The 27271-nt window shown below is 40.0% G+C and overlaps 1 protein-coding gene across 5 annotated transcripts in view; it reads left to right on the top strand.

Annotated features, from left to right (window-relative positions):
- The window catches only part of EXOC6 (exocyst complex component 6), a 180541-nt gene extending 153492 nt beyond the window's left edge, over positions 1 to 27049 (top strand). For 4 of the 5 annotated variants that reach the window (XM_075130963.1, XM_048857651.2, XM_048857654.2 and 1 more), the window contains 2 exons: positions 24203 to 24315; positions 25687 to 27049. In XM_075130963.1, the coding sequence (XP_074987064.1) occupies positions 24203 to 24315; positions 25687 to 25819 (246 nt within the window). In that variant the 3' untranslated portion in view covers positions 25820 to 27049. The other variant, XM_048857653.2, reaches the window with a different exon arrangement.
- Positions 27050 to 27271: the final 222 nt, after the last annotated feature.

Raw genomic sequence — 27271 nt, 5'->3', positions numbered from 1 at the left:
CTGGTCTCCCCAAGACGTCCAGTCGGCAACATCCAGAGCATTAGTACTATTCCATTTTCTGGGCCTCTGCATCAGCTACAAAAAAATCCATACTAACTCCAGTGCAGAGAATAGACTTTATAGGAGCTACTCTAGACTCCACAACAGCAAGAGTCAGCCTACCCAAGGAGAGATTCTCCATTCTATCCAACCTCATTAATGTCAGCATTACAATGCAGCCCATAAACTCCAGTGAGGACATGTCTACAGGTCTTGGGACACATGTCAGCCTGCGCGTTTGACTCCCCACACAAAGATGTACCTTAGATGCCTCCAGACATGAATAAGAACAGTGTATACACCAGACAGACACAGCCTGTCCAAACACATCAGTGCCTAAAAAGGTGTTGGACTGTCTTATGTGGTGGAAGGACCCATGGAAGGTCTGTATTGGAACCCCATGTTTGCATCCAGCGCCTTTGAAGACCCTCAAATAGATACATCTCTATTAGGATGGGGAAATCACAGCACAGGAAAAATGATTGGCACAGGAATCAGCACTCCATAGCATTATCCTGGAGCTGAGAACAGTACAATATGCTTACCAACATTTCCTTCACACCACGCAAGGTCACTCAGAGTAATACTGGACAGCAACGTATCACATCAACCAACAGGTTAGAGCAAGATCCCAGTCCTTACATGAAGAGTTGCTTAGGCTGTGGAAGTGTTGCATCTCCCATCAGATAGAAATATTAGCAATATATCTACCAGGCCTCCATAATACAATTGCAGACTCCCTGACACTTCTGGCAAGATCATGAATGGGAGCTCAAAAACTCTTTCTTCCATAGCATCTGCCAGACCTGGGTATACTGGAGTATACCTCTTTGCCACTCCAAACAAAGTGAAATGCTCCACTCCAAGGGTGGTTACAACCAAAACTCTCTGGGGAATGTCCTGATAACATCAGGGCCCTGTACCCTTCTTTTTGCTTGCCCACCTATACTGTTAACCCTCTAGACCTTTCTTAAGCTGCACCGAGAAGGAGTGAGAGCTAGCTTCATAACACCTGCTAGGCCAAGGTAGGTGTGGTACTCAAACCTTATCCACCTCTCGGAGGTAACACCCCTCAGACTTCCTATCACAAATGACCTATTGAGGCAGAACTCAGGGTCCCTCATCCATCACAACACCCCGCTCTCTGAATCTCAGAGACTGGTTTCGCAGTCTCTCTCAAGCATGGAATTGACCTTTTGGGTAGAGTTTAGTCAGTTTATCCAGTAAAAGCCCAATACTTGCAAGACTTACCTCCAAAAGTAGAAGCACTTCCAATCCTAGTGCTCCCTCCCATCTTCTCAATTCTTGGGAGTTCCGCTATCCAAGATCATGGAGTACCTATTGGAATTAAAAACAGAGACTCTCTCAATGAGCTCTATCGGTCTACATCTTGCCACCATCACAGCCTTCCACTCACCCATCCAGGGCTTCTCAGTCTTTGCCCACTGCACAGCAACCAGATTTCTTAAGGGCCTATACAACTTGTTTACTCCTGTTCAACAACCAGCCCCTGCAGTGGAACATCAACCTGGCTTTAAACACCCTCCTTTTAAACTGGTGGTGACCTGCTCCCTCCTCCACCTCTCCCTCAAAATTTCATTCCTAATTGTCATTACCTCAGCAAAGCAAAAGAGGGAGCTATGATTGTTCATGGCAGACCAACCATACAGCACCTTCTACACAGATAAAGTCATGCTATGTCCCCATCCTCGCTTCCGCCTGTAGGTCTCCTCAGAACATAATATTAACCAGGAAATTCACCTACCAATTTTCTACCCAAAACCTCATGCCTGCAGAGAAGAATCAAGCCTGCATTCACTGGATCTCAGAGGGGTTCTTGCCTTCTATTTGGACAGGACTAAATCATTCTGGGCCTCTCCCAAGCTATTTGTATCAACTGCAAATAAGATGAAGAGCCAGCCAATTTCCACACTAAGACTGTTCAGCTGGGTTGGGTTTCAACCTGTTATGAAAATGCTGGGTTGCGGCCTCCTCACAGATTAACAACACATTCCGCTAGAGCTCAGTCCACATCTGTAGCTGTACTGAAGGATGTTCCCATAACAGAAATCTGCAGGATTGCTATTTGGTCTTCTGTCCATATCTTCCCAAACATTCCAGCGTCTTTCCTGCTCCTGGAGATGACACTGCTTTTGGTGATACAGTCCTTAAAACTGTCCTGGATTTACCTCCTCAGCACCCAGCTCCTCACTGAGTTACTGCTTCAGAGTCTCCTACAGTGGAGCACCCATCGGGACATATTCATGAAGAAGTAGAGGTTACTTCCCTTACAGTAACTTGAGATCTTCGAGATGTTTTGTCCCTGTGATGCTTCACCTCCCCCCGCTTATTCCCACCTGCTGTGAAGTTTGGCTTTGCAGTTGAGAAGGGAATGAGTGATGGTGGGCTCGCATCTCCCTACATGCCCTCGTTCAGAGCATGAGGTGCTGCTCTGCAGTCTACTTTGCAGTCTGGTCCGTGTCAGCTGACTCAAGCTCGTGGGACTCAGGCTGCTAGGCTATAAGATAGCAGTGTAGACTTCAGGCTGAGGCTGGAACCCAGGCTTTGGGATACCAGAGTGTCTGGTTGGCTCCAATTCAAGCCCAAATGTCTACACTGCAACCTTATAGCCCCACAGCCTGAGCCCAGCTAGCCCAAGTCAGCTGATACTAGCCAGCCATGGATGTTTTATTGCAATGTAGATATACCCGTAGTTTCAGTATTAAGTATTATGTGCCCCGTACTGCACTTGGGAAGAAGTGCACATGTCTAGACCGTTTTTGTATGCACTTCCCCCAAAATGCAGCACGGTTCATTCTGCAGTTTGTTGGCACATCCAAAGAAACAAGAATGAGAAGTTAATTTTCAACTTTCAGTCCTAGATCCGAGGTGCCAATCAGTCAGTGCACCTGAGATTTGTAGGTGTGGGTCAGGTCAGCACTTTGCCCTTGAGGAAGGAGCATGCAACAGACATACAACACAATTTAATTTTTTTAATTGATTTATTTGCTTTACAGAAATTTTGAACCACCATATTTTTGTTAGTCATATCAGAGATCCAAGCTGTGGTTAGAAAAAACAATCCAAAAGAAATTTTCCTAGCCTCAGTGATGCCAAAAATGTTGTCATTTTTATTAGAAATAAAAAGGTAATTTTTAATGAACATTTTCAAGCTGGGGTTTAAAGAGAGAGCTCCTTAATTCCTCATTAGCAACCCTCTGATGCATCATTGCTGTTTTGTTTTATGCAGCAACAGGATAGAAGCATAGAAGACATGGACCCCACAAATGCCGTTCAGACCCGTACTCATATAATACACTAGGGAACAGAATACACTCACAGTGATGCTTAAATCTTACACGCATTGAACTTGAGGAAAGTGTAGAGCTCTTCACAACGAGGGAGAATCATGCTGAATATTTAGTCCACAGATACATATTTATGTAACTTGAAAGAAAAATTTGTCAATAGTAGATTGAAAAGGCACAACCATAGTATATATATAAAAAAAACCCAAGCTGAAAACTCAAAGGACAATGTCAAACATTCCCAACAAGCTTAATTAAGTAAAACCAGTAATAGACTTAAACTACTTTGAGTTCAAATTACTTTAATAAGGGTGTTAATTACTAGGGGATTAACATTGCTTACATGTGATAATAGACATAGTCGATCAATAACGGATGAGAATAATATGCATTTAAGAAGCACAAGAATCTAGCACAGATTACTTGCTCAGAACGGATAATATTTCAAAGTGGTAGGAAAACAGAGGAAGAAGGACAGAGGCAGAAGTCCCATTTTTAATACCTTGGTGCTCAGGTAATGAGAGCCAGGCTAATTCTTGCAAAGTTACATATTACATGTCCTTTCCAATCACCCAGTGTAACTAAACAATTAACAAGAATTGAGACAAAATATTGTTTTATCAAGATATGTCATCTAAGTGATGGGAAGAAGGCTTTTCCAAATAAAAGAACTAAGATTTTGCTGTGGGCCCCAGAATTTCCTGAAATGTTTGTTAATACAGTTTAATAGCTATGGACTATAGAAGTAAACTTGAAATGGTAGGTGAGGAGGGGATTGAGAAATCACTGAAGATAGTCAACCAACAGTTACATTATCATACCTGGACTAGTGGTTTTGGCTTCACTTACAGTTTGGCTATAATCAATTCCGAAACCAGTGATTTTGGCTGTACTTGCATTCCTGGTCCAGCGATTCCCCGGTCTAGTATAGTTTTTCCTAATGGATGCAACTTCATCAGCCAGAAAGTAAGTGGTACAGGCAAACCCTGGATTACTGTAATGTGCTTCTCATGAGGCAGCCCTTGAGGAAACTTCAGCTAGTACAGAATGTTAATGAGTTGATCACACTGTGCTTCACTGATGTCACTGACTTCTGCTTGGTTTGTGGGTGCAATTTAAGGTGTTGATTTCTGACCTATAAAGTCCTTTAAGTTTTTGGATATGGTGTGCGTTCCCTCATGGTCTAACTCAGATGTTGAGATCCACTGGCACTTCATCTAATGGTTGACATGGATTTATTGGCTTTAGTTTACCTACAAAGAGGTCTCAGTGAAAAGCCTCCAATTTTGGAACTTGCTCTTGGATTGACAGAGCCTATGTTTGTTGACCTTTAGGACATATTTCAAGGCTTAGACATTTACCCCAGTTTTCTCCAAAGGTTGGGTTGAGCTGGTAGGATTTCAGTTATCTAGTTGGTGGAGTCTTTAGTTAGTATTATTGACATTTGGTCAATCTATTACATGTTTTTAAATTTGTATGGGTGTGCTTAGAGGAACTACTGTACCATAGATGTGCTATATAAATTGAAAAATAAATACCAAGTTGTTGTAGACAATATTGCTCTGGAGCAGAGCTTCAGGGAACAGATTAAAGAGACAGTCAGAGTGAAGAGGCAGAATCTGACCTCAGTGATGTATTGTATTAATTTTGGTGCCAGATGTTGGAGGCTTTGATGGTCATCTAACATAGGAATCCACAACACTGGACCATGTTACTTACCTCAGTGTTAGTCTTTACATTATTTCTTGTATTTAGATTTACAGTTTTCTGAGTGCTCAAGTTTATAGAGCCAAACAAAAAAAGTAAAAAAGACTCACCACCAAAACAAACTACTTCCCTTCACTGACTGCAGAGCCCCAATTAACCTCTGCAGAAACAGATAAACTCTCTAGCATTATCCAGAAGGTCAATGAACTCTGTGGGGGTGGGAGGGCAGGACATTCCAGAGTCAAGAGCCCCCTCAAAGAAAATGCCTTAAAGAATCTGCGTAGACACCTCATCAGCATCCAGTGCTAGGACAGTATCATCGTGAACCACCATAGCTAGTGCAATCTCAGTATTCTTCCTAGACACAACTCCATTTTATAGCTTGGTCTGGTTTATGTGACGTATAGTTTGGACTGAATCTGAAAAATCTTATTGCATAATAATTGGAAAACTCCCCACAGAAAGAGATACTCAACTCTGTCATGAGATATGAACAATCCATATTAACCAGACTGTTTACCTCTTGGAACAGTTCTGTTGATTGGGACTTCGCAAATGGAAGTGAAGAAATCCTTTTTTGCCTCCTACACAGTCATAGTTTAAGATTTTTAAAGCTTCTTATGTCACAGTTGGTCACATGAGAACTGGACTTCCACAAACAATGCTTAAACTGTCTTCCCTTTTATGTCATTTTACCTAGCCACATTCTCAGATCATAGCTATGTCTTCAAAACACCAAACTTTCAATCCCTAGAAATAACCTGACTAGAGTTTCAAGCTTTACACTATGATTATTGCACTCTTGGGCAAAACACTTCAGTGTTCAGTTCTATAGTATAATATATTCCCTTTGTAGATTTGATGTTCATGTGTACAAAGACAGATTGGATTAGCTTGTTCAAAATGGTATTTTTCCAGACAGTTTGACTTTTTGTTGGTAAAGAGTCTGTGTAACCTAAGGTTGTAGATACCTAGAGAGACCTACATTGATAATGCTGAAGTTAAGGCAAAATATATGCCCAAAGACAATAGTTCTTTGTTTGAGGGGAGAGTCACATAGAACCCATTCACTGGATATGCTAGCAGTTCCCAGTGGCTAGTAGTAAGATATCCAAATGGCATGCTGACGCTGTCCCCCTCTTTGAAAATAATGGATTATACAGTGAACATGACTTGTACTTAGAAACAGCATATTCCAGTTACACCAAAGTTTAGACAGCATTTAGAGAAAAACAAAGTGGTTCTGATTAAAATGATGGATTTTATTTTTCCTAGATAGCAGCAGCCGTAAACGCACATTATCTAAAAGGTTGAGGCACATGACACGGTTTTAGTACAGATACAACAAATGTTATTAAAAGAAACTTCTGTTCCATATGTATAATATGGCACTTTTCAATCTTCATTTTTCAAAACAAGCGAAGTATTTATGATTAAGCCAGTTTTAAACCTGATGCAGTTAAAAATCAACTTATAGTAAAATATAGCTTCTTATAGAAGAATATAGCTATATAAACCCAATGTAGGTAAAAATTCACTCTCCAGATCAGATATTACATGCTATATTTCAACCCAAAATAGAGTTTATAAACCTCTGTAAAAAAAGACAACATAAAAGTTACAGCTTTAAATTCAGCTATAATATTGTAAATGTTTCCTCATAATTATAGCATGTAAGTTAGATTTTGAAAACATTGTGCAGAACAGAGGTATAAGTTCTGTTTCGGGGGGCTGTGCACATAATTCCCTACATGATCTTTGACAGCGCATGCCTTTGCGTCATAAGCTCAAAAATTGGTGAATGACCCTGAAACGTGCATAATCCACAATTTTTCATCCACCCAAATTTTATCAGTGACATAGTTTTAGGCTTTGTTTGAAGGGACTTGGTGTACAGGCTAACCGACTACGCAGGAACAATTTGGCCAGAACCCCTGCCCTCTGGAGACTGACTGTCTGCCAGACTGCTGCTTTTGAAACTCTTGTCTGTTTCTAAACTCAAAAGACAGTGTTTTTTTTTGTTTGTTTGTTTTTGTTTTGCCACGAGTCCATTATTCTTTAATGATGAGGAAGAAGGCACTTTATAATAAAGACTATTTGCACTGTAATTACACAGATCTTTGTATTGTATTGCTATATTATATATTGTACTGGCCCGCCTACTTATATTTGCTTCAATTACTACTTCACAGCTACTTTTTTCAGGAGACCTTGTCTTCTTAAAGTATTAATGGGATTTGCAAAAGTTGTAGGAGCTGAATTTTTTTCTGGTTATGCTAACAGAGCAGCAAGCTTGTTCACATAACTCCAACAGCATGCATTTTTTTTCTGCAGACAGTCCTAAATTCATTTGAAGTGTGAGGTGTATTTGTGTTTACTCGTGAATATAACAAGACCAGGCATCTCACAGAATATACCTCAAGGTCCAGATTTTAGGAAAGTATTTTGCCCTTTGGGAGAATTTAGGTTATAAAGGATTAATTTGAACTTTTGGCTTTTTTCTAAGCAAAACAACAGTTTCCTCTGGTTCAGATGTCATAACCTCTGAGTTTACATATTATACACTTACAAATGTGTGAGAGATTATACCCTAACATTCAAGATAGTGACAGCTACTATCTTCACTTACGGACATAAATTTGAAACAGATGTAAGTATTTAAATGTAAAAGTAAGGTTTCATTTTTTGGTAAATGTTTGAATGTTCTCTTAAAGTACAATTTCTAAATGCGATATTTAAGTTTTTTGAAAACCATCAAACTTAAGTGCAGTGCTCTAAAAACTGGAGACTCAAGACATTGCCTTTCTAACACACAAACTGCCCTGCTTTTGAAAATCTAGAGGTCAGTTTTCAAAGCATGCCCAGGAATTTACCCTGCGACTCCCATTGACACTAATGGGAATTGCATAGCTAACTCCTGGCACATCACTTTGAAAGCATATTCCTTAGATGGTGAGCGATCCAGAAAAAGGGTAGCATAAACTATAGAGAGACATTCACTGATCGAAAGATCAATTTACACTTTGAAATATTACACTAGTGTGTGTTATTCCTGTTATGTGATCAGTGAGAGGATTTTAAAATTCACCACATTCACAAAATAAGTCACCAGGAATAAATAAAAAATACTTTGGCAAGTGGCAGGCAGACTGGCTAACCAGGCTAAAGTGATATTTGTCAGCATTGAAGAGATGAAGTGATAATTGGAGCTGTTTGGTGCTGGTATTATTCTACAGTTAGTGAACTTTTTTCTTGTTCTTAGCAGGTTTAAGTTGCATATCTGTATTTTTAAACATTTTTGTTATTTATTTGGTGTAAAAAATGCCCATGCTTTTCAGTTCTCTTGTAGAAGGTAATCTCATGGTGTTTATGCTTCAGCAAATATGGAAAGGATACATTTTGTGAACTGACATTATTTAGTGTCTGAAGCTTTTTTCATATAAAACCTGAAAATGTTGTAACTGGAGTTTATCAATTATTATGATTTTATTATGAATAATGATATATGTATTGTGCACAAAAGCATTGTGCTTGTTTATATTTTATACCCACTGACTAAAGAAGACATTATTATTTTTATTATTATTTTATTACTTGTATTGTGGATATGCCTGTAAGCCACAGCTATGGAGCCAGAGCCCCATTGTGTAGGCACTGTACAAACATAACAAAAAAACTGTCCCTTCTTCAGACTTTACAATCTAATGGGGCTATAGTAACAGTTCCACTGAGATGTTCCAGTGATATCATAAACCATTAAAGTTGTGCTCAAGTAGTGTGCATAATTATCAAGAACTAAGGAATGTAATATAGAAGATGGATACTGTCCCTTACTCTCCTGCCTTCTTCAAATACTACGGATGTGGCTAGGTCTTTGAAGCGCCTCCAAATCAGCTATGCTTTGAAAATACTGCTTGAGCTGAGTTGAGTAAGAACAGTATATGGTGCACATATTGCTGGGGTGAATCTCTGTAATTCAGGGATGTGACGTAAATACCAAAGAATGTAGTTGGAATCTTGTAATTCATAGATCTGATATCATACTTACTGAGAAGATTTTTTTTACACAGTTCACAGGGTACGACTAGTAATCAAATCCTTACTCACACAAGTAGTCCTATTCACTTCAGCAAGCTCTTTTAATAAGTAAAAAAAAGATTTTGCCTGATATGTTTAAAATGTTTGGATTGCAAACATATTCATGTGCACATTCACAGTGCAAAGGATTTTGTTTGTTCTAAAACAGTTTTTCCTTACACATTTATGCAATGATTATCAACATAGTATCATACAGTGTTGTTGGTGTAGAACGGCTGGTGTCATCCACTCCTGTAAGGTCTTCGTTTTGTTGAAATATTTCCTATATAGTCTGCAGAGTTGTGGATCCTTCTGAATGAAGGACAATGTTTTTATGTAGACTGTAAGCTCTTTCAGGCAGGGACTTTTTTAGAGGTGGGTGATGTGTGTACATTGCCTGGCATGATCGGACCCAATCCCTCACTGGAGCCTCTAGGCACTACCACAATTAAAATAATAATAAATGTGGTGTTAATATACTTACCTTAATTATTTAAAATAGATATATAATTTACAACAATTACGTGCAAATATTTAGATGAAAAACTATAGATCCATATTTAAAATGCACATATGTAGTTAATCTGTATTCTCTGTTCAAAAGTGTCTTAGGCTAGCTCATAATTGTATATGCTCAAGAGCATTATTTTCCTGGAAGAAGAAAAGGAGTACTGGTGGCACCTTAGAGACTGGAAGAGTTCACCCAGCCTTTTAGGTTCTGGGTTTTTTTAATTAAAAAGGTCACAAACCATTATATCTAAATTTCAAAGAATTTACCAATTAGCTGTAGTCTGCAATGCCCAGCAGGTGGCTTTTATACTATTAAAAGGAGATTGTTTCCATCTCTGATCAAAGCAAAAACAAAAGTAAGGAAAATGTTAAGTATTTTGTTATGTAGTGCAAACCATATGGGGTGTAAATTATAGGTAAATTGTGGTTAGGGGGATTAAATTGTAGCATTGCAGGAAATATTTTCTTTTGTACATTTTTAACGCTATTCTCCATGAGGATTTTAATGGTAATATTTAAATATCTGTTTAGATTACTGATTGGCTAAGAAGATTAAACAGCTTGCTCTTTCTTAAGATGAAAATGTGAGAGTTTTCAGTATTTAAAAATAAAAATAAATGCACTGCCGTAGTTTAAAGCATGTATACCAGTATTAATGTCAAATTAGAGTAAACTGGGTAAGAATTGATTTTTTCTCAAGATACTGAAAAAGTTCTAATTTGCACTTTTCAATTAATTTAACCTTTCCAGATTTGTACCTACTTAGAAGAATGTTTGTGGCCTTTTGACCCTTTTGTTATCCCTAACTCAGAAAGGCTTTTATTCTGTAGGGCTTAGGTATAAAAAAATAAAAAGGAACGTTAATGGCATAACAGTCCTTTCTGATCACCCTGTGTAAGATGTTTATGCAAAGTGTCAATAGAAGCAATTGGCCTAACAGTGTGACAACCTACTTTGCTTGGAAATGGGCTAATCTCCTGTTTGGGTTATCCAGAGGTCAGGTAGGGATTTCTTTTTGCACTCCCCATAGTGCATGGGTACACAACTTATAAACACTCTTGAGAAGAAATTAGAGTCTACTGAGCCCTGATGAGTCACAGTTAAAATCCCAAAAATATAAATCTCACAGCTTTTTTTAATTAATTGAATCCCCCCCATCTTCTTTTTAGTTTTTTTCTTTTTTTTTTCTTTTAGCACCATACCAAACACCGTACTTAAACATATACATATGATACTGACCCTCACGGAAGTTCTACCAGTATCATTATCTGGTGCTTCACTTTCATTTTTTTCAAGTAGACATCATGCCACTCCATTCTGAAGTTCATGTGGAAACTTACATTAAATCACAGTTTTTCAGTGTTACAACTGTTGCCCTGTCACAGCAGGTTGGAACTCAATAAGCGCTCAGGCAAGCATGGCAGGCCATGAAATAGGCCTTGGCGGGCTGCATGCTGTGAACTCCTGCCTTAGTGAATCAGCTTCTGTGTGTTTTTATAACTGCTTTTTTTCTCTGTTAATTATGCCCCAAGGCTGTGGAAAGACAGCATTTATCTGTTGAAACAGACTAAGCAGCAAGTGTTCTGACATGTTTATCAGGCAAATTGTACCTGACAAAAGGTAATTACACATGCAATCAAGTCTAGAAGTAACTGGGTGATTAGGGGTTAATAAACTGTTTAGCATAAGAGATATCCTTCTTGTGTTCAAAGAAAGTGGCTAGAAATGGTATAACTAAAACCAAAGCAGTAAAAAATAACTTTACTTTCAGTATGTGGATTTAAGTTCACAAAAATCAAAACAGGCTTCTAAAGTAGCAAAGATATGCAACTCGTCTTTCTCACAAACTCTCAAATAGCTTGTACCTAGCTGGGCAAGCCAAAGCTATTTGTTGGTTCAGTTGACAGTAGTGGAAAAACACAGAGAAAGACACCATTCAATCTGTACCCCACTATTTAGATCATTTAAAATTATTCTAGAATTACTTCAAGAGAAATTACCTGGTTTATTATCAGCAGGAGAGTGGGGTGGGCGGAGAGAAAACCTTTTGTAGTGATAAACACCCATTTGTTCATGGTTTGTGTGTATAAAAAGATCTTCTGTACTTTCCACAGTATGCATCCGATGAAGTGAGCTGTAGCTCACGAAAGCTTATGCTCAGATAAATTGGTTAGTCTCTAAGGTGCCACAAGTACTCCTTTTCTTTTTGCGAATACAGACTAACACGGCTGTTACTCTGAAACCTATCTGGTTTTGTTCTCTAATTGGCGCAGCAGTACACATTCCCTTCTTTGCTGGCCAGCACTGCACTAGCCCTAGCTGCCATAGGGGACCTCCCAAGCAGGATTGTGCCCAGCTCTTGCCCAAAAGCAAAACGGAAGGCAACTCTTATGCTCCTGAATAGAACCAGCCACAGTGGAGACCATAACATTTTGCTGCTTACAGTATAAATATGTAGCTATTTGCAATATATTAATAAAAATGAATATTTGAATGTAGGAAGACTCTGGTTCTCAAGGATATTTCAAAGGAGGATTCAGGTCTCACTAAGACAATCACTGCAAATAAATCTGCTAATTAAGGTTCCAATAATATATGCAGATCCCTCCAAACTGAATTTAAGAGCCTACAGGTAGAAAGGAAGATCCTAAAGTATATTCAGAGCAGGTGATAAACACCTTAACTACCTCGAAGAAAAAGTGCATGACTGTGGTGTATTTGAGACGTGAATTAGGTTCACAGAGTGATGCAGCTCCAAGAATTCCACATACAAAAACTCCTTCCCACACATTTTCTGTACTTATAAGATGGCCTATCTGAAGGACTCAAACTGAGCTGCTTAAGGCTCTGAATAGCAGCAGTTAATGCATTACTGAGCATCAATTACAATAAATCAATTCCCAGGGAGTTATGTATCACCTGTTATTGGAAGACAGCAAGAGCTTTGAAACCATAACGTATTCACAACTACCTTGCTTGGAGCCTGAACCTTATCCCTAAAGCCCTTATAGAACTTTTTTTTTGACCTATGGGATCAGTCTTACTACAACATTTCATGTTGATCAAAACACCATTCTTGATAGTCATCAATTGACTGAGTTGGGAGCTCTTTTAATTGAGGAACAGCTCAGTATCTTCTACAAGTGGTACTTAAGATATCAGAAACCTTTCAGTTAAAAGGAGCTGTATCAGTCCACGTGATGCAAGAGATGGCATAACTTTCCTGTTGTCCAAATCCAGCTCACCTGAAAGAGTGTAGGTGTAGGGCATGTATTAGTGGTGTGAAGAGCATTTAGAAAATACATTGACAGGACCAAGACTCTCAGAAAATCACAGCATCTTTTCACAGGTATCATTCAAGATGCAGGGGCAGAAAAGAAGCAAAAGACTGCCAGTAGGGGTATATAAACCTTAACATAGCACAGGCAAGGGTTACCTTGTATGCGGGAAGAGCATGTGCCTCAGCAGAGAAAATAATCAGTCCTGATGTTCACTAAAAGTTAGACCCAGAAGGTCTCCTCCTCAGACTCACCTTTTCCATAAGCAGATCCTCCAAGAAGTGGCATGGAACTTTCCCCTTGCTCCTCCTCCTTTCTCACGCATTTGTATGTGGAGTTGTGTCTGTGCTCTCCCCTTTCCGTATTCCTTGTTATCTATGTCACAGTGTGAGGAGCTGACAGATATGCTCTAGCTTGATAATAGCTTGATATTTCTCTTAACAGGGATATTTGTTCTGCTTATCTGTAAATTTCTCTTCTCAGATGTAGCTTGCCTCACTGTCTTGGCCCACTCTTGTTTTCCATCAAGGTTACAGGAGAAAAGCTTGGGATAAAGTGTTTACAGCAAAATCTTTCTCATGTCACAGTATGAATATAGTTATCTTTGTATATATGACAGTATTTGTCAGCCTTGTGCTAAATCTGTTCTGATGAGAGGTAGACAGGTGGATCCTTGTGTGTGTGTGTGTGATGGGGAGTGGAGGGGAGCTGCCAGTTGCAGCTCTGCACTGCCTCCAAGCTGGAGAGGGGAAGGACCCATTCAGTTTGAAGGATTGCTATACATGTTATCTTTGAGAAGACAAATTTACAGCTAACGTGAACAAATTTCCCATTATACTTTTAAAAGGAAATCAGATGTTACTTCTCAAGAACCAGTGTGTGTCAATATTCAACACTAGAAACCTGACTTTATAGAACTGTATATTTTTTAAGTATTTGTTAACTGTATTTAGCTAGTACTTCATAAACAGATGGAAAAATAACACTTCATTTCCTATTGACATCTCTAATTACATGCATTTATTTCTCTTATTATCATGCCTATCACTGTGGTCGATTCTCCATTAGATAGACCACCGCTCTTCCAGTCATAATCACATAATGTTCCTGTAGCAACTACAGCAGCTACTTTAGTGGAAAAAGTAGCATTAGGAAAATAGTGAATGTAATTTTAAATGTAATGTAAATGTAAATGTAAATGTGTTGTGGCAGCTGGAAGCAAGGAAAGCCAGAACCAGCAAATTCTCCATAGACTTGTGGCCCATAATTCAGAAAGCACTGGGTGGGATCACGTAAACCTGTAAGGCAATCAACAATTTATATTTTTAGTTGATTACCATTTTTGGCAGAATTAGCCTTTTTTGTGATTAGACCTGCCCTCAATACATTTTGTCCTGTTCCATGTTAATATTAATTACAGGATTTAAATCCCCAAGGATTACAAGCCTCCTTTATTTCAGTGCAATTTACCATATTTAACATATTACATCTGCTGTATTATGACTCATGTCAATGTCTTAAGTCAAATCCAAAAAGAGTATTATCATTACATCTACCTTGGTGAGGAATCTTGGTTATTGCATAACTTCACCACATGTTGAATCTTTATTCTTATTGTGGTTTTGCATGCACCTAATCTCTGACACACAAAAAGATAACTTTAATAGGTGTCCTATGGTGAACAAAAAATAGCTAATGTAGGAAAAGTCTTGTTCTTTTTCATCTTGCTTTTCTGTTGAAGAAGCAAGCAAATGTCAGATTTTCATGACATCTTATCTATATATAGGTGTTTTTATGAATTGAGCAAAAGATCTTTTTAACCCTGTCGTTCTTCTGTTTTTTAAAAAACAGTATAGGTGTGATTCTCAATATGTTTCCACTCTATTAATAAAAGGGGAACCTTCCTGTAGTTAATTCATCACATAAATTCCCATGCTCTTTCCTGAAAGACTGCATAGGCTAGTGGATAACTGTCAGCTTCATGTTTCAAAGAGTGAGTTAAAATACCATGAAGAATGCAATACTCATAAAATTGCTATTACTGTTTTCATCTATGAGAATATAGATTATGCTCCAGACCATCTCCCATGTAAAAATTCCCTGCTTTTTTGCAAGAGAATTCATGATTGTCATGCACAGTGGAAAACCTGCACAAGGAAGTAAAAGTTGTACGAGAATCTATGTCTGGTACCTCTGCAGAGTCCTCATATACACCTCGTCATACGATTGAAGGAGACTTAAGAGCTGGGTAAGCGTTGATATGAAGATATGAAGTGTTGGCTGCTTGCCAGCCCTCCTCCCTAGCAAATTGCCTGCATTTGACAGTACATTTGCCAAGCACCAAATCAGATGCAGGTGACATGAATGGCCAGGACATGGATCCAAAGAATAGCACACCAGGCAGCTCTTGCCCACCCACGCTGTACAGTACATGCTGTCAAAGCCCATTACATACAGCAGTATGTCACAGCAATACATGCAGCTGTGAGTGGGAAAAATGCACAAGTATAGAATTGTACACAACAGCAGTCCAGCCTTCAGCAACCTCTGTCATTATGTCCCATTTACTCCAGCAGCAGTGCATAATTGTCACACTGGAGCCCCTGAACCTGTGTACAGAAGCAGGAGGGGAGTTATGATTGGATGGCATGTGTCATTTGATTGCAGGTCCTTCGCGGTTCTCTACCACAATGTAGCGGCAGCTGCTTTAACTCAGTAAACTTAGCAGGATGAGTCTGGCTGCTGTGTAGCCATTTGACCATGTTGGGGCTGTGGGGGAACTGTACTAGCACCTGACGCTCCCTTTGCTGATACTCCAGTTTCTATCTTAGGCACTTACCTGGCACCCATATAAGTACCATGCTCTCTGAGCGCCTCACAACCTGTAACGTATTTATCCTCATAAAGAGGGACTAAGTGACTTGCCCAAGGTCACAGAGGAAGTCAGTGCTGGAGCAGGGACTTGAAGCCATGCCTCCCAAATCCTACATTTGCACCCTAAGCACTGGACCATCCCAGTTGTTTCCTCTCTGTACCTTGAAACAGGTTTGGAGTGCACAGGATGTGCCTAAGGCACTGAAGAAGGTAGTACATTGCTCCACATTGAAAGTAAGACCTTTGGGTGGGAAAAATATTGTGTATACAGCCTGTTTTTAGGAATACGAGCAAGTATCCCTGCTTAACAGGGCCCTAATCTTCCAACAGGGCCTTCACTATCACTAAGACATGAGTGCCTGGAAGCAATCAGCAGCTAGACCAGAGAAGTTGGGTCTAGAAAAGACTGAGATGATGGTAGCAGGAAAGGGGAAACACTTTTAACTTTAACACTCTAACCTCATCAGTGGCCAAGGGCTTTAGACAGATTAGATTATAGTAGAACCATTCAGAGAAGGCTGAAGTTGGTCTCTTAAGAACCGCCTCTACTGTGGTGCCCATGGTAAACTTTCTAGTGATAAAGGTAGGCAGGTGAGATAGTGTTCTATTAATATATCTTGTTTGTTTATTTTATTAAGAAAGCAAAGCCTCCAGACTCTACTGTTGGTTAATATTTGTTCCTATTGTTATTATCTTTGTCCTTCCACTCTCCTTGGTTCTCCATCCACTTGTGACATCTTGTCCCCCTTTGGACTGTAAACTGTTCGGTGTACACACTGTCTTTTATTGTATGCTTTTACAGCATTCATCACAGTAGGGCTCCAATACAAATTAGGGCCTCTGGGCACTACTGTAATAAAAATAAGTAAAAAATAAACATGCAGCAGCAAGCCTAGCATGCATCAAAGGCTGGTCTGAACATAATCTGTGCTTCATAACTCCACTGATTGTCTTCTGTTCTGAGGCAGATTGGTAAAGTCCTAGTTCTAATCTAACAAACCCAGAAAGTTCTGGGATGTGACTACTTCAGAAACTCACCCTATCTGACTTTCCAAAGCAATTAGGGTGAGATCCACAAAGGTACTTCTGTACCTAAACCCCAGATTTAGGCACTTCAATATGTGGTTTAGGTGTGTAACTCCCAGTTTTGGCTGTGCTGCAATCCACAAAAGTCTCACTGTAGGCACTTAAACTCACTCAACACTAAGTTTTCAGAGTAACAGCCGTGTTAGTCTGTATTCGCAAAAAGAAAAGGAGTACTTGTGGCACCTTAGAGACTAACCAATTTATTTGAGCATGAGCTTTCGTGAGCTACAGCTCACTTCATCAGATGTATACCGTGGAAACTGCAGCAGACTTTATATATACACAGAGAATATGAAACAATACCTCCTCCCACCCCACTGTCCTGCTGGTAATAGCTTATCTAAAGTGATCATCAGCCACACTATCAGAGGCTCATTCACCTGCACATCCACCAATGTGATATATGCCATCATGTGCCAGCAATGCCCCTCTGCCATGTACATTGGTCAAACTGGACAGTCTCTACGTAAAAGAATAAATGGACAAATCAGATGTCAAGAATTATAACATTCATAAACCAGTCGGAGAACACTTCAATCTCTCTGGTCACGCAATCACAGACATGAAGGTCGCTATCTTAAAACAAAAAAACTTCAAATCCAGACTCCAGCGAGAAACTGCTGAATTGGAATTCATTTGCAAATTGGATACTATTAATTTAGGCTTAAATAGAGACTTGGAGTGGCTAAGTCATTATGCAAGGTAGCCTGTTTCCTCTTGTTTTTTCCTACCCCCCCCCCCAGATGTTCTGGTTTAACTTGGATTTAAACTTGGAGAGTGGTCAGTTTAGATGAGCTATTACCAGCAGGAGAGTGAGTTTGTGTGTGTATGGGGCTGGGGGGGATGTGAGAAAACCTGGATTTATGCAGGAAATAGCCCAACTTGATTATGTAAAGAGTTGTCACTTTGGATGGGCTAGCACCAGCAGGAGAGTGAATTTGTGTGGGGGGGTGGAGGGTGAGAAAACCTGGATTTGTGCTGGAAATGGCCCACCTGATGATCACTTTAGATAAGCTATTACCAGCAGGACAGTGGGGTGGGAGGAGGTATTGTTTCATATTCTCTGTGTATATATAAAGTCTGCTGCAGTTTCCACGGTATACATCTGATGAAGTGAGCTGTAGCTCACGAAAGCTCATGCTCAAATAAATTGGTTAGTCTCTAAGGTGCCACAAGTACTCCTTTTCTTTTTAAGTTTTCAGAGTACAGGTTCCCTAGCCACCTAGGTTTCTGCCTCTAGGCATGTACACTGCTGTCCCCTCTAGGCATCTAGACACCAGTCTTCTGCCTAAAACCTAGAGCAATTCACAAACCAGGGAAAGACAGGTGTTCACGAAAGCTCATGCTCAAATAAATTGGTTAGTCTCTAAAGTGCCACAAGTACTCCTTTTCTTTTTGCGAATACAGACTAACACGGCTGTTACTCTGAAACAAATAATTCAGGTGTGGGGCCTAATCTGGTAAAGAGTCTCTGAGCATGCCTACTGGATCAGGTTCCATTCAAAACTGGAGGAGGGTGGAGTGGCACTGTCAAGACTGTTTTGTGTGACATACCTACAAGATCTTCACCAAACATTCTCAAAACTATGATACCCACATGAGGAAATAAGGAAACAGATCAACAGAGCCAGACATGTACCCAGAAGCCTCCTACTGCAAGACAAGCCCAAGAAAGAAACCAACAGAACTCCACTGGCCATCACATACAGTCCTCAGGTAAAACCTCTCCAACTAATCATCAGTGATCTACAACCCATCCTGGGCAACGATTCCTCACTTTCACAGGCTTTGAGAGGCAGGACAGTCCTCGCCCACAGACAGCCCGCCAACCTGAAGCATATTCTCACCAGCAACGACACACCGTACAATAGTAACTCTAACTCAGGAACCAATCCATGCAACAAACCTCGATGCCAACTCTGCCCACGTATCTATACCAGCGACACCATCACAGGACCTAACCAGATCAGCCACACCATCACCGGTTCATTCACCTGCAGATCCACCAATGTAATATACGCCATCATGTGCCAGCAATGCCCCTCTGCTATGTACATCGGCCAAACTGGACGGTCCCTATGTAAAAGGATAAGTGGACACAAATCAGATATTAGGAATGGCAATATACAAAAACCTGTAGGAGAACACTTCAACCTCCCTGGACACACAATAGCAGATTTAAAGGAAGCCATCCTGCAGCAAAAACACTTCAGGACCAGACTTCAAAGAGAAATTGCTGAGCTTCAGTTCATTTGCAAATTTGATTAAACAAAGACTGTGAATGGCTCGCCAACTACAAAAGCAGTTTCTCCTCCCTTGGTGTTCACACCTCAACTGTTAGAAGAGGGCCTCATCCTCCCTGATTGAACTAACCTTATTATCTCTAGCCTGATTCTTGCTTGCATATTTATACCTGCCTCTGGAAATTTCCACTACATGTATCCAACAAAGTGGGTATTCACCCACGAAAGCTTTTGCTCCAATAGGTCTGTTAGTCTACAATGTGCCACAGGATTCTTTGCCGCTTTTACAGATCCAGACTAACATGGCTACCTCTCTGATACATGCCTAATTTGGTCCCACAAGAAACTCTATAGGTGCGTAAGCACTTGACTCCAGGCAGCAGGTTCTTGTTCATGGATCACTAAGCAGAAGTAGGCACTTCCCTGCAACCTGAACTTAGGCACGTATCTCCATGAGAGGGTTGGGGCTTAGCGCACACTCCTCTTCGCATCATCATCCTTTGGCTACTTTAGGTAGCTCCCCACCTAGTGTGCTGACTGTGGATTGCAGGCACCTGTGTCTTCCCATGCATTGCACAAAAAGCTGAGTTGTTCAGTGTGCACAGATATTCCGCTGCCTTTCAGAAAGACCTGCATCTTCTGTGTTTATGATGGAGGATCCCCAAACGAATGCATTGTTTGACTAAAGAATAATGTTACAGTGCCAACTTAAATAATCAGCTTTTGAGCTAAACTGGGTATTTGCTCAAATTGGCATTTGACCCTAAGCAGGAGTAACACCTTCTTTAGCTATATCCAGATATGTAACCAATAGGAAATGAAATAGTATCCTTAATTTTTTACACATCTTTCACTTAAATGAGATAGTCAAACAAAATCTAACACTCATGGACATCATTGTGGCTTGTAATGCTCCCTGGAGAAGTTTGAGACAACAGTAAATATATTGGCTAGTTTAGGTAGCTCCCCACCAAGTGTGCTGACTATGTGGATCTCACAAATCCATTATACATCTGTCTATGGGGAAGTATAACAAATGTTAATATTATAATATTAATTCAAGCATAATGAGTAGATATTACTAATTTAAGTAATGTGTTTTTTTATTTTAACTGAATATAATATAATAAAATTTATCAGAGTTTTTAAAAAATTAAAATGTAAAAGCCATTAGTTCACCTTTTGTATTTAATGCATAATGGTTATTAATGTATTAGTTATTAATTCATTAATATATCAAGACTTTAAAAGAGGACTTGGGTTCTGGAATTTAAATTTGTATCATGTTACTCTTCAGGTCAGGGCCTGCCTTTTACTGTGTTTGCAGAGAACCCACTCTAATGATCCCTGATAGTGACTGGGGGCTTTGGGCATTTTTATAATACAAATAGATAATAATATTGCTAGTGGCTTGCCACAGTTTCATAGTCTCCTTAAATCAGCTTGGCCACACCCCATCTGCCTACCTTTTAGAAAAATCTGAAAATAACCATGATTTTGTCTTGTCCAGCCTAGTTATCTTAAGGAAACCTGGTAATTTAAATATGATTGAATGATCTGGAGTGAATTTCTGAGTAAACAGTTGCCAGAATTGTCACAGCAGTCCTTTTTTTGGATAAGGTTACACTCAAAATAGATGGGGAAGCCCTTTGTTGGAGGGAATTGGAGCCCAGATGGTGTCTTTTAGAGAGTTATAGAGGAAATTTTAGTCTGGAGTATGCTAAATTAAGGTATAGCAAATGAGTGAGAGATTGTACTATTCAGCATTTTCTTGCCTCTCCTACAGTCTTGCTCCTTCATTATTTGATTTTCAAAACTCGACATCATGTCAAAAATACAGTCTGATGGAGTTTAATTATCCCATTACTTTACTTCAGTCATCTGACTTTGATTGGTAAGTATTTCTTGCTGGAAATAGCATGAGAAATCGCTTATGGTGGATTATTTTTCTTTTGAGGGATATGTTTTAATACTGTAACACTCCCAAACCAGTGATTGGGTGCTTTTTTGCTATAGATGGAAAGCTGACCGTAAAAGAAGGGTGGAATGAGAAAAGAGAATTGGGAGTTTGTTCCCCAATAGTTGTCCGGAAAAGATTTTAAACTTTTGTTGTTATTGTTTATTTATTATTAACCAAACCTACTTTCAGGGTGTTGGTTTGAGGCGTTGCCTAAGTGAGGATTTGAGCCATGGTGTGCTGAACTGGTTCAGAGCCTGGCTTTGCATCAGTGTAGCTGACCCCGGCTTGAAACCAGGAATTTTTCTCAAAATTATTCTCAAGGAAAGATTGGATAACAGAACGGCTTAAAACAAGCAGCCTAAATGGACTGGTGGATGCTGTAGATGTGGAAGGTGGAAATTGGATTCATATACGCTGACCCTTTCCTAGAACTAGTGAGCCCTGGACGAGGCTAATAGAAAACATTGGGGGGAGGGGGAGGGAATATAGTATTTTAAAATAGTACACAAGCTGCAGTGGTTGATTCTACTTGATAAGCCTCTTTTCGGAGACTTTTCGAACGTGTTTAATTTCCTGTGCATACCTGCTGCCAGGGAACTTTTGTCAAGGCATTGTTGGGACCAGTACTTAATAATTGTTCCGCAGGTATGTGGGATGTTGCCACAAATGAACTTTGTCTTGAAGCTGCGGGGTGACGTCTCAAAGCCTGGTGCCATTTGAGAGACATTTTACTGGGGGGAATAGCCAAGAATGGTGTGGTCCGTGTGGGGGTCAGGGAAGCACGGACTCATGTTTATCATGATATGGTTTGAATCTTGGTTTTCACTTTAATTTGAGAGGATTGCATTCTACTCACGAATGGATTTTTCACGTGTCAGTAACTGGCAGGGGAGCTGCCCAGTTCCTTCAGCCTCTGTGTTTTACATTGTAGATTTAGGGGCATTTTACTGTTCCACTTAAAAGAGTCGATAGAGTAAATCAAACCTTGAGGCCTTTCACGTGGGACTGGGGTGTGCTTGCAGGAGCAGCTCAGTTCTGTGGCACCCGCCTTTCTGCTACTCAGAGAATGCCGTGCAGAGCCGCAGCTTCAATTTCGGCAGCTCTTTATTCAGCAAAGTAACAGGAGCTGCTGGTTCCTGAGCGGCCTCGTTGGCCTCCGGAGAAGCGTGAACCGCTCCGCGTGGTTTTAGTCGGTGTTCATTCGCAAAGGGGGGGACACGATTGCTTAGAAAAGACGGCAGCCTGACCCAGCCCGCCCGTTGAAAAACCGCGGTCTTCAGAGACCAAACCCCTCAGCAGAATTCAAATGGCAGGGGCTCGCCCCTGTCTTATGGGGGCGCCCAAAGCTCCCACTGAGACACTAGCCGTGCAAGATTGGGACCATACACGAAAGCAGATGCACGTCTCCGGGCTGGTCCTTTCCGCAGGGTATCAGTGTGTCCCGGTAACCAGAAAGTTCAATGGCTACCCACTGATGAATGCATCACTGGGCAGATCTAACTATGTGCTTTCCAGCGGCCCCTTCACTTCAGTGGGCGTTTTCAGTTCGCTCTGCTTGCCGCGCTCCGTTTGTTAAGATGCTTTTTTCTCTGGAGCAGAGTATCGGGTGCCTGCCCTGCCTTGGCGAAGATACTTCGTGTGTATTGAGTAAGCCAGCTTGCGGGCTCCTGAGCCTGCAGTCTCTACTCAGGCAAAACTCCCACTGACGTCAATGGGAGGCTTGCCAAGGAGGCCTGTAAAATCGTCCTCCCGGGCGGTTTTTTCCTTTGTTTCCGAGTTGGACTCTTCAGGTAGCGATGGGGAAAAGTTTAGCGGGCATCGAAAATTAGTGTTTGCTCCATTTGTAGCTTACGCAAGCAGGGCAATAACCATTGACTGTGATTGCTAGCAAAATCAGGGGCATGCTTGTAGTAACTGCCCCAAATGGGGCGATGCCTCCTTTGCTTTGGGGGGAGTCCAGGGGAACTTTTCGTTTAACATCGCAGAGTAGCGGGCAGTACTGCAGGATTTTCCCATTCCCCATCATTACAGCCAAATAGGCAATCACAGAGAGACTCACACTGATAAATAGTGGAAGTGCTCTTTTGCCCTCTCTAGTGTTTAAAGAACCAAAAACAAAACAAAACAAAAAAGCAACAACAGCTCCTCGCTTACAAAGTAAATTAAAACGACAACGTGCAGAAATAGGAAGCCGAACTGAAGGTAGTAAAGTATTTAGCTGTTTGAAACAATTAAAACGTGGATAGGAAGTAGGTTTTAACTGGTTTAGAGGGGATTATGGTTTAAAAGTTGGATAAAGGGGTTGCTGCTTTAGTTTAGATATCACATTAGCTTTTAAAAGATTACTTTTATATTTGACAACAGCTCTGACGGGAGATTATAAAGCAAATACGATTTTAAAATGCTACCAAACACAGGGCCTGTTTTTTTTCAATTTGTTTTATATTTGTTTGGACTAAAAGAGCTCCCAAGGCTAACAAGCAGAATCGTGAACCCGCCCTTTTCCAATCCCGGGGAGGATCAGTCACCATGGAGAATCCAGCGGGGGTTGTTTAATGCACTTAATTAAGATTATCTGAACCTCTGGTTTAAATTACTGTGGAAAAAAGTAGAGTTGCGAACTCTCTTTCAAAGGTAAAATGTTCTGGTGGGCTAGCAAACTGGGAAGCTTAAAACATTAGCATTCTCCTGCTAGGTTGGTTTACATGCAGCAGCCCATCAAAATATAAAGTAGACCCAAGCACAGGAATGAAATGAAAAATGCTTTAGGAAGAGCAGGGAGATGGTTAAACAATTAAGGTGTTTGCTGCCTAATCCTTCGCTTTTAATTATTTATTTCTGGTGAAGAATGTTAAGTGACTTATGCAGCACGATTCCGTGTAAAGTCCCAATGCTGTGAGAACCGCTTTGCAAACACCACTGGAGTGATCATATTGTTTCCTGGTGCGGATGTAAGACTGTTTTAAAATCCATTCTAGGACGCCACTTTTCTGAGAAATCACTCGTACTTCGGGGATGTTAAAACGTATCACTCTCCCCTCTACACCAAAGGAAGAGAGACAAACATAGGTCTGAATCTTAACAGCGGATCTACATCTTGTCTTTATCTTCTTCATGTAGCTTCTGGACCTTTTTATGGTGTGGGACTGGTCAACTTACCTAGCTGATTATGGTCAACATACTTCTAAGTACTTACGAGTAAATCCAAGCACAGCCCTTACCCTCCTGGAGAAGTGAGTATGTAGCACAAACACTTGGGGGGGGGGGGTTCTTGAAAATATTACTGGTAATGTGAATAGGAGAAATAGCCGAATGCGGGGTGATTCCAGCAGCCGGCGTCCCTGTTGCTGATCTTCTCCCACCAGCTCTTGCTACCTCGATTTTAAAGACAAGTAGAACTTAAATGCTTCTGCCCTTTCTCCTTTCCTTTAAGATTAGTCTGTACCATAAAGTTACTGATCACGTTAACATGAACAGCAAAGCGCTAGCCTCTCTTACATTGGCAGGCTCATTTTATAAAACTGAATCTAGAAATGTGCGTTTCAGTTTGTTCTTTGTCCCAGTTTTAAACAGAGATGTAAATGCCAACAGTTACTGTGCTTTATAAATCAGTACTATATTACATTGACTGTATCGCGATCTTCCCAGCTTTGCTGTGCCCAAGGGGAAAGTAAGGTATCGCGGTTAGGAAATTAAACCAAAAACACCACTGAACAATAGTAACGTCCCAAAATGTGTTCAAAGCTTACAGTCTCATTCAAAGTTGTCCGGTGCCTTTTAGCTCAGTATAGTAACATCATGGGACTGACCGAGTTGCCACTTCGTAAAATAAAGCATTTAAAACTCTCGGTGTTAAATCTGTGTTCTGCACATTCTCATATTTAAATCTACAGTAGCTAATTAGATTTGAGAAACAGACCGAAAGGGGAGCATATATATATATCTTTTGGCTAAAAACAACTTGTCAATCTCCTGTGTATAACTGAATCATAAATATATTATGATTTAAATGTTTTATCTGATTTTGTTTCCTTTTCCCGCAATGAATGTATGTTTTGCAGAGTACATAGAGGGTATGTATTTCCCTATCATGTTATACATATACCATTGTTTTTTTTTATTTAGACGATAGTTTCCTGTATTGCGTTTTAAATCACCGCTATATTTCATTTGCAAGTTTCAGGAGTAGTAATACAGACTTCGGATAATTTATCAATGAATGGCACACCATTTCATTGAGAATGAACTAAAAAATGGAACCAGATGGAGAAGGATCTAAACAGCCTTCAATTCTGTTCATTTGCGAATGTAATTTTTAGTGTTATGTTTCCTGTTTATGTACTGTTTCCCTTAATAATTTTAAACCGTTTTTAAGTAGTATTTGTTAAGACTGGGTCTGTATGCCTGGGATTTAATTTAAAAACACAGCTAGCCGAGTGAGAGAGACGCCAAAAGCGATTTTTGTAACCTTTAACTCTTGTTAACACAAAGTGAACACATCTAAAAGAGAAAAAGTAGCGCTGAATTTGTTTTAGCCAGTCCGATTGTCTCTCATTGTAGTGACATTTCTAACATGTCTAAGTCATCTACTTTTTTTCTTGCAGAATGAAAGACACTAGCAAAAAGAACAATATTTTTGCTCAGTTCAGGAAGAATGATCGTGACAAGCAGAAGCTAATAGAGACCGTAGTAAAGCAACTTCGAAGTTTAGTGAACGGTATGTCCCAGCACACATAGACCTGTTTGATCGATTGTATCCCATCCTGCCGAGATCGACTTCTTGGCCACCATTTCTACATAGCAGGCAGGGATGGTGACCAGGACTCTTGTTTGGTTGAATAAAAGAAAAATGCGATCTAGGTGGCTTATATACGGAAACAGCAGTAAATAATACTTTGTATGTATTTTTAATGAATTGAATACTATTTTATATATTGTAAACAAATGGTGGAAAATGGTACTGTAAAGTAAAAAGCAGGTCACTCACACTGTACATGAAACAGCTGAACTGTAAATACATTATTTAGAAGTGGGTAGTCCTTACATACAGATTTTTGCTCCAGTTAGAAATTACTGCGGAAAAGTTTTGCTATAATCCTTTAATTGCCGTTTTCCGAATAAATCCTAATTTAATATTTTTAAACGTTGAAATACTTGCATTTCAGATGTTGCCTGGTTGTTTGCTTTTTATTAATTGTATATTAGCCTTAAAAGCGATTGGGACATAATTTTCTATACCAAATTTTGTAGTCTGGAGGTATGAAAAAAATCTTCTGATTTTTTTGTACACTTGAAAACTACCTGAAAACCAGACTTGATCTGTATTCAGTGTTAGGGCGTATAGCTTTGTTCTTCAGAAGTGGTTTCATCTTGAGTTCATGAATGTAAATAACCATTTGAATTCTCTGCAATGTGCTTTGGTTTCTGTTCCTCAGGGGTAACCTTTATAACTGTACTTTTGTAGCTGATTCCCGGTCCCCTGTTTCCCCCCTCCAGATTAAAGTAAGGGATCAAAGATTTACGATATCTGATCTCATGCCAAGTCCCTGTGTGTCGATCTGTATGTTTATACAAATAGAGCCATGCCCATAATTAGAATTCCCCCCGACGACCAATATCTCTGCCCTGTAGCATCCTGGCTATTTTAAACCTAACGAGAATGTATAATAAATACAAACCAAACCATCTATGGAACATGTAAAAAGAATGTACATTTCACTGTATTTTTAAGTTATTGACGGTCTAAATACAGTAATATAAATCTTACCCTTATTTTTGAATTTTATGTATTAAAATGCATCTCAGACTTAAATTTCATGTCGGACTGTACAGCAGAGTTCATTTCCCCTGTTTTCTATCGTTCAATGATTTACTCTCCTTTTCCTTTGTAAGCTAAGACTGGAAAGGTTCCTGTGTACCCGCCTTCACCTCCGTGATGGAAATATTAAACATGTTCAGCAAACTCTCCATACAGTGTCGTTGTCCACATCCGTGTTTGTTTGTGTGTCCCAGGAAGCTTGGTGCCCGAGTATCCGCCCCAGGACAGCTTCAGCAAAGCAGCAGCAAGAATTTCTGTTAGACCTTGGGATTTCACTTGATGTGAAACTGGAGCTGAAATTCCCAGTCGGGCTCAGCATGGCCTAGAGATCTCGCTCCCATCTGAGCAGCAGAGTGAGGGAAGTCCAGAGG

Source organism: Caretta caretta, chromosome 7, assembly GCF_965140235.1.
Source record: "Caretta caretta isolate rCarCar2 chromosome 7, rCarCar1.hap1, whole genome shotgun sequence".
NCBI lineage: Eukaryota > Metazoa > Chordata > Testudines > Cheloniidae > Caretta > Caretta caretta.
Note: the sequence above shows the minus strand (reverse complement) of the source record. Positions and strands in the feature narration are given on the sequence as shown.